Genomic DNA, 8769 nt, shown 5'->3' with positions numbered 1-8769 from the left:
CAAGCCACCATCTTAATTCAGGATCGCTTGGAAATTAATGAAAACTTAAAAGCCCATTACATTAGGAAGACAACAATGTTCATAGTATTGCTTTTTTTGCATCTGAAATACGACTTAGTCTTTTCTACCAGTCATGGTAACTCAAAGCGGAAACAAGTGAGCCGCATTAGCTCCTGGAGATGTGACGTCAACGCCGTAGGTGCAAAGAGCCCATTACACATGGAAAAACTGTTTCTATCTTATTTTTGTAGTTGATACACAGATAATAAGTCAATCTCTTCCTGCTGTTTGTTGATGCCACTGTTGGGAAAATATAAAATATCAAACTACTTAACTAGTTTCAGCTGCACTGCAAAACACAAATCTTACTAGTGTTTAGTATTTTTGGTGCTTTTCCAAGTGTAAACACAATAATACACTTGAAATAAGACGGTTAACTTAAATATCTTTTTCGAAAGACATAGAAGCAAATAATTCCTTAATATTGATTTTATACAAAGGTATTAGTTTCATTGGAAGATTATTTTATAAAAAGATATTTTCCCCAAAACTGACGGAATCTACCAGTGGAAAAGTGGATTTTCTTTTTTAAAATGTTACTGAAGCAGCACAGTGACCTGACTGTGCTACAAAATGGCTTTATGTGCCTGGAAAACACATGCAGCCCCTTTAATTAGTGGCATGAAAAGTCTGATTTCAGTAAAACGGCAGGACTTGAGCATGAAGCCCTGAAGAAGCATAAATGGATCTGCGGTTCTGCTGCCTTCTCACTGCAGGAGTCCATCGGTCATGGGGATCCTGGTGGCCGACAGGAAGTTTCTGGGAGAAATCGGAGTCCTCGATGAAGGAATGAAAGTTTATGGTGGTGAAAACGTCGAGCTTGGAATTCGTGTGAGTAAATCTACAAAGTTTGACTCAAGGCGTCACCAGGCTGCAGCGCCTCCGCCTGTTTACATCCAATAATATTAATAATAATCAGCAGATGTGTTTGCTTTCTGTTCTACTGTTGATGCGCCGCGTCCCGTCCCTCAAACCAAACAAGAACTCTATAAACTCAACAAACATTTCCACTGATCAGAGACGGGGACAAATTAAAGATGACTCACCAAAACAATAAAATGTATTAACAAAGTGCTTCAGTTGAGATTCAGAAAACTTAAATATTGGACTCATCTGTATGTCCATTATTTTATACTGTTCTCATGTTCCAAATAAATAAAAATAAATAACCCAGCTAGATAAAATGTATAATAAAGTTAAGGGACAGTATCATGTAAAATTGACTTTTTTATTTTTCCATCATGTTTTAATGTTTTTTCTCTCATCAAAAACAAACCTGTGGTGTCGCCTTCGGTCTTTAATGTTTGAGAAATCCTTTAATATCCATGGTAACCATTCAGCTGTGTAAAACGTCTGGATGGACCTAGCCCCGCCTTCGAGAAGAGGCTCCTCCCCACTCGGCTCCTTCAGACTAGCAAACAGCTGCTGAGCTCATTATAGGAGCTGCTGCTCAGAGCAATGCTGGTAAAAACATTAAAGGGTTAATAGAGGAGCCATGTTGTGATGAATTCCTGGAGGCAGAGCTTCAGAAAGAGCAGGAGCTTCTTAAAGAGACAGAGGCCCAATTTCAAGACATTAAATTAGTAAAGCAGGTTTTTTTTTAGTAATATTTGATATATTTAAAGTATTTTGATAACAACTGAAGTTAACATAATTACATCATAACATAGTCATGCTTTGGGCTGTAATGATACTCATCTCACGATACAATACGATACATGATATTCTGCTCACAATATATATCATAGTATTCAGCAAACGATACAATTTGATACATTTTTAAGGTTTTCTGAAAAATTTTAGAGGGACGGAGTGATTTTGGTGACATTTTGTGACTGTCCCATTCACTTGGATTGAATTAATTTAACTGATGGCGTAATACTGCAATAAATTGTTTTGTTATACATTTGCTTTGTGTATTTTTTTGTCTTATTCACTTATATTAATGTAATTTATTTCATTTAATTATTTAATTGTAACTGGTTATTTTATTTCATGTCATTTTTAATGTACATGTGCAACTGGGTAAAAATGTCATGAGTGATCTCTGTCATTAATTCAAAGTAGGATTTAATGTATCGATACGTATGAAAAACCTATTAATATCGTAGAATCAATAAAATTACACAGCCCTGGTCGCGCTTATAATAGCACTATGTGCCTGGGAAATGCATGATGCTGCCTCTTTAATAATCTTCTAAAATTAAAGAATTAATTCCCATTTTTATTAAAATCTGTTTGAGATGGTGGACAAATGCTTCTCCAAGCAACGGAGTATTTTTGGAGGAATTTTAGTTTCCATATTCAATGAGGATATTGCACACTTTGTGCCAAATGATCTTTGTTCTTTTTTAAGATGAAAAGAACTACTTGGGGGTGAGGACTGTGACTTGGTTAGCTGTTTATCGTAGCTGGAGACTCGTATGAACAGCTGCATGACTTTAAGGTTTGGCATTCACTAGCTTGTTTTAAACTCTAACTGTTTCTGCACCAGCAGCAGTTCATTTATCTTCAGAGTTTATCTTGAGGTCAACAACGTCGTTCAGCTCAGCTTGACGTTTACAGATCAGTACCAACTCAAACACAGACTGTTGTTTCACATTTTATGTGTTTGAATTAACGGGTTGAGTTTTCTTTTACAACCTGCAGAGGAAAGCTCCCAAGGAGTTGTCAGGATATTTGCAGGTTATTGTTGCTGTTTTCTTTCATTTATGCAGATTCTTCGCTAGGTCTGCAGGGCTGGTGGTGATGAAACATGCTGCAAAGCTCAGAGAGCAAATACCAAAGAATGTAAATTATAGAACTTCAATTGTTTTTTAAATGTTCCCTTTCCTTTAATTTCCTGATTTAACGAACAGTAAAATGTGTGACATCACGTTTTCAATGCTGGATTCGCCCATCGACGCTCAACTGGTTGTTGAAGTAGTGATGGTAAAGTCTGCAGCTTTCATTTCAGTCGCTGAAAAATTATGATGATTTATTCCATGATGAGCAGGAGGAATGTGGTCTAGGAGACCTAACAAACCACCACACTATGATTAATTTAAAAGCTCTCTGTCATACTTTTTTTTTTTTTTTTGGTTCAGGTTTTCTGCTCTAATATAACAAATTAATTATTGTCATAAAGGAAAATATTGAAAGAAAAATAATTGCAATGTATTTGAAACTGCTTGCATTAGAAATATTTTGTTTGTAAAATCTTTATGTAAACAAAAATAAGAGCTTAGTGTTAGAGTAGTGGTGAAGTCTGTGGATGGACTTCAAGAGAGAAATGGTGCAAGATTTTATGATTTTTTTCTTCTGGTTGATTTTAGGTTTGGACATGTGGCGGCAGCATCGAGGTCGTTCCCTGCTCAAAGATCGCTCACATCGAGCGTTTCCACAAGCCCTACATGCCGGACCTGACGCCCGCCATGAAGAGGAACGCCCTGCGGGTCGCCGAGATCTGGATGGATGAATACAAACACAACATCAACCTGGCCTGGAATATTCCCTTCGAGGTACGAGAGCCGCAGACGGGAAGCAGCGCATGAGCGCTGTTTTTCGGTATTATCATTTTGTTATTACTTTAGTTCACATTCAGTCTATAGATCGTTGTGATTTTCTGTTTAAAGTGTTTTCTTCCTTATGTGTGTATGAACTGACCTGGAGGTCAGGACTGTCTGTTTCATCTTCATGTGAAACAGTTAACTCTGTGTTTCTCAGACCTTAAATTCTTATCAACCAGAATACCTCCTAACTGCCTGTCTATAGTCGTATTTTGTCTTGTTAACAGTTTGACCGAGATTTGAACCGGGCTCAGACCATAGATCAGATATCACACCTGGAATTGGGTTGCTAGCTGTTTGGGTTAGAAGTTTTACGACCTCTGTTGTTTTTCTTGACTGCTCCCTTGACTAAAACAGGGGCTCACGCGGAAGGAGAGCAGAATGCTCTGTGAACAGCTCAGAGGAGCAGTTGACGGAGTTTTTCTCCTTTTGCAAAAGCTTGGCCATAAAATTCATATACGTTGTCTGTAGTTCTTTTATGTAGGATCAAGTAAAAGTACCTATCAAGCGCAAAACTACCGTCTGCTTGTCCCAGAATCATTACACAGAAACGTTTTGTTAGGAGCTGCACCGCCATGTCTGTGACGGGCTTCATTACCTGACTGGATCAGGTTCGGTTTTTAATTCAATTAAAAAAAAACCCAGGTTGTATTAAAGTATCTGAAGAGTCGCTGTGAATGGAAAAGAATCAGAACCAGAGAACAAACTGCCACCGTGAGCGGCGTGTTCTGGTCAGTCCCGCCGGGATTTTATGTTTTTTAATTTTTTCCCAACCAAAATCACGTTTTGTGGGGCCATTTTAGAAATATTTGCAAGGAATTTTACATCATTTTTTTCTTCATTAAATCCCATCTAAGATCTACATAAACAAGAAAAAAACATGTAAAACAATAAGCAGACAGATTGGTCACGTTTTTATTCTTTGAAGAACTTCAGCAGCTCGGCTCGTTGATGACGGACTGGAACTGTGGCGTCCAAATGTTTTGGCACAAAATGTCAAGTTGCAAATTTTAATTATAGTTGCAAAAACAATTATACATTGTGAAATAAATAAACCTACAATATCTTAACTGAATAAGCAAAGCAGTCAGACCTCTGTAGTTCTTTGTAGATTAAAAAAAACAAATCCTAATTTTTTTTTTCCATCTTTTTCTGGAAATGTTGCATTTTATGCAAAGTTTTTTTTTTTTATTTAAAAACAGTAATTGAATTATTTGCATCTGTTAATGTATTTCTAATAATGTGTGAAGTGGATTTAAGTGGATAAATGAAAAATATGCAGAACGTGGCAATTTTTTTATCCGACTGATCATCAGAAAAGTTGATTAGAAATCGATAGTAGCAGCCCTGATGTGCTGATTGCAGATTGTTTTACTTTAAAACGGGTCAGATTGCAGTGAGTGAAGATTTCAGGCAGACGGATCCGTTTTGTTTTCTGTGCAGAATCACGGTATCGACATCGGAGACATTTCTGAGAGGAAGAAACTGAGAGAACGACTGAACTGCAAACCGTTCAAGTGGTACCTGGACAACATTTACCCCAAGCTGGACCCCTGGGACAACCTGCTGGCTTACGGCGCGGTAAGCAGCTGCTGCTCGCCTCCGGCCGGATGGAGCCGTGCGTCTTCCTCACCCTCCTCTTCCTCTGTTGGCAGCTGAAGAACCTGGACTCTGAGTTGTGCATCGACCAAGGTCCGGTCCCCGGCGACACGCCCATTTCCTACGACTGCCATTACTACGGACCGCAGGTAAGAGAAGCGGTCGGTACCGGTGGAAAGTATTCACTCCCTTACAGATTTTCTTTTTGTTGCATTTAAATTTTTCAGATCAACAAATAAATTTTAACATCAGAAAAACAGAATCTGAGTAAAAATAAACTTCAGGTTTTTATTAAATGCTATCAAAGTCTTGAGGATCTTCAAGATGTTTCTGGTAAATGTGAGGCGAGTTTTTATGTTCCTTTGGGTCAGCCGTGGTTCTGGTCCTACGGAGGCCTTTTTCCCACAGTCACTTCATGACCTTTGACCTTAACTGGTGCAGTGAGGCCTGCAGAACTTCAGATTCAGAAGTTTAAAGGGCACCTATGATGTTTTTATTTCCATTTCAGTTTCTAATCCTTCTGAAAACAACCAAAGTGCTTAAAAAACACCCAGCCACTTTTTGTAATGAAATGTTTCTTTTTGGTGACTGGAAAATGAGTCCTTTCAAAAACATCTGGAATGTAACGTCACAAATCAGCAGGGCAGTCCCCGTTGTCCAGTTCCAGCACATTTGTTCAGCTGGTTTTGCCGCCATATGCACTGTACAACGGCTGCTGGAAAAGACAAGAGTTCTGTTGTTGACTAACCATCCAGAAACCGCTTGCTGCATTCTGGTTGGCTGTCCAGGAGACGTCACTTCTGCTTTTCAAAAATATGCGGTTGTAAAACTGCTCATCTGTTTGCAGCCATTTTCACATGTGTTGAATTGGGGGGCGTGGCCAGCAGCAGCTTATTTGGATTTAAAGTGACAGAGGCCTTTAAACAGCTCAAAATAGGCAGAACTGAGCAAAGTAAAATCTCATTGTCCAAGAATGACTTTGGGCTAAATAATGTTTTTAACCCATAGACTGATCCTAACCTGATCAAGAAGCATGACACCTTTAAAATTCATCCGTAGATGGCGGCGGCCATCTTTACAGAGCGCCGCAGGGTGATGGCTACGTTCTTCTTCTGCATCTGCTGGTTGCTTTGGGATCGGAAACCGTTCAGTCGCATTTAATTAGCAGCATGAACAACAACCCAAAAAAGAAAATCGGTTTATGGTTTCACAGCAGGGTTAGTTACACTTTAATAGTTTCATTATTTTAAAACCACGTCTTATTTTTGTCTAATAAAATTAGTTTGATAATCTGAAACATTTCAGTGTGAGGAAAAACAACAGGAATGTGGGAGGAAACTGTTCTTCGTCACTGATCTCTCCGTTTCTCCCGTCTCTATTCCAGATGGCCTATTACCGGGGAACTGGTGAGATGTACATCGGCGGCATCAAGTCCCACAAGTACAACGACAACCGCTGTCTGACTGACAGGGGGGAGAAGAAAACCAAGCCGGGTCTGTTCAACTGCAAAGAGGCCATGCAGAAAGGAATGGGGTTATACTGGGACTTCACCCAGGTTGGACCTCAGAACCAGTTCAGGCTCACTGTAAACTCTTAAGCTTTCTTGTTTTTGACCCTTTTTTAAATTGTGTTCCAGGGAAAAGAGCTGAAGAACCGTCAGACGAAGCGATGCCTGGAAATGGTGAACAGGGTTCTGGTGATCCAGGAATGCACCGGCCAGCGGTGGAAGATCCAAAACGTCATTAAAGACTTTTAAACCAACCTGAGGTGCAGCCCAACGGGTCGTTAAAGCTCTATGCATAAAATGTTAAAGAAAATAATATAAGTTTTATGGATTTATTTTACTGTATATGAAATGGAATCATTTTGTAAATTAGATGAAGGGGAGATTAAATATTTATTTTGTTTTCATATCAATAATGTGAGTGTTGGTGCATATAAAAACCAACAATTGTCCATTTGCAGCCTCTGAAGCTTTTCTTCCTCTAACAGCTGGTTTTTAAAGCTGCTGTGTCCAACAGGCTGACGGTTTCAGCAGGTTTCACCTTTTAAAGGGACAAACCGTCATTTTCAGCTCTGCGAGGATCTGAGCGACGAATGAAAGACTTCTGTTACAAAATGCTGTTAAAAAGAAAAAACAACCAAATACTGTTTGGAGAAGTTAAAGGTGAAAAAGTTTGTGCTTTATTACCTGAGAAAATGTTGATGAATAAGGAATCTGGCGTGTTTGTTTCAGATAACCTTCACGACTATGAGAAATTTAATTTGGGTTTATTTTTATAAAAACTGTCCCTGCAGGAATATTTAAATGTCTGCCTCTTTTAAAGTGTTTTTTTTTTAAATAGAAAATGTTAAAATTTAAAAAGTGTAAAGTTGTTTACATGGTTCTTTGAGTTTTGGGTTTTTCTTGTGTCCCGTCTGGCGCCCAGAGGACGGCACAGTGTGGCTGCACCTGCGGTTCAAATATGTTTTAGTTCTGTGTGAAAATAAAACTTTAAAAGTGGCAGTTTATTTATTTTATTACTACAACTACAGCAAAGCTGCAGTCGTATTTCATTTTGGTTTCATAACAGGAGTAGAAAAAAAGTTTTTCACAAATTCAGTCAAACGTTTCTTTATTATAATAGTAAAATTGACATTTTGATGCGTTTAAAATGCTCTTAAGAATTATCACTTTTCAAGAAAAATAAAATTCAGAGGGTGAAAAGTCATACATTGTGAAAAAAAAACTAAAAAAATAGGAAGTTCTGATATCAATGTTGAAATATCAAAGCACATTTCATAAAGTTACAACTTAAAATTTAGAGAAATTGACCCTTTTTGTTAGAAATATGACTGAAAATCTGCAAGGTTCAGAGATTTTTTTGACTTCATAATATCAGAAAACACTGAATCAAATATTGGACAGTGGACTTTTCCCCCCCACAAATTTAAGATTTTCACATCAGAAGTTTGAGATTAATTTAACTTATTTTCCTGAAATAAATGGAAAATTCTGTTTTTAAATTCCACAAATATGACTTTTAACATCAGAAAATTTCAGTTTTTTTGTTTTCTTGACTTTTTTTTAATTAATCTCAATCTGAGGTTTTGGAAGAACTGATGAGGAGATTATTGCCAGTTAAAATGTTTTTGTTTTAAAATCAATTGATGGCGATGACAAAAGGAAGTGGGATTTCCAAAGTAAAACATTAAAACAAATGTGCATAGAGAATAGCTGCGAAACATTTTTTAGGAGTTAAAAATGCTCTACTACAAATCAATTCAAAACAGTGAATAATAAATGGAATAACATTGTTTGCAGCTTTAATTTAATGTACATGGCTATGAAAAAAATATTTATTTATTAAAAGGGGCAGGTTTCTACATGTTTTTCTTCCTGCTCCTTTTAAATTTGTGTTTAAATTTGGTTAAGTCAAGGGAATGAGCTGATGAAATGTACTTCTTCCTTCCTCCAACTATGAGTTCTTCCCAGACCTGAAAGCTAAACTTTTACCGTGGACGTTTTGAGATGTTCTAAAACTTTCCGTCATCTAGTTCAGATTTGGCCTCATTGCCCCTC

At 37.6% G+C, this 8769-nt stretch overlaps 1 protein-coding gene across 1 annotated transcript in view; it reads left to right on the top strand.

Moving 5' to 3' along the window:
- LOC103138882 (probable polypeptide N-acetylgalactosaminyltransferase 8) overlaps positions 1 to 7710 on the top strand; it is a 20666-nt gene extending 12956 nt beyond the window's left edge. The window contains exons 6-11 of the mRNA XM_007553256.2: positions 777 to 891; positions 3375 to 3560; positions 5052 to 5189; positions 5264 to 5356; positions 6592 to 6762; positions 6844 to 7710. Coding sequence (XP_007553318.1) covers positions 777 to 891; positions 3375 to 3560; positions 5052 to 5189; positions 5264 to 5356; positions 6592 to 6762; positions 6844 to 6963 — 823 coding nt within the window. The 3' untranslated portion in view covers positions 6964 to 7710. The remainder of the gene's footprint in view (positions 1 to 776; positions 892 to 3374; positions 3561 to 5051; positions 5190 to 5263; positions 5357 to 6591; positions 6763 to 6843) is intronic.
- The last annotated feature ends 1059 nt before the right edge of the window (positions 7711 to 8769 follow it).

The sequence above is a fragment of the Poecilia formosa genome, unplaced genomic scaffold (assembly GCF_000485575.1).
Source record: "Poecilia formosa unplaced genomic scaffold, Poecilia_formosa-5.1.2 Scaffold55, whole genome shotgun sequence".
Taxonomy (NCBI): domain Eukaryota; kingdom Metazoa; phylum Chordata; class Actinopteri; order Cyprinodontiformes; family Poeciliidae; genus Poecilia; species Poecilia formosa.
The sequence above is the reverse complement of the archived record's forward strand: the minus strand, read 5'-3'. Positions and strand labels throughout refer to the sequence as shown.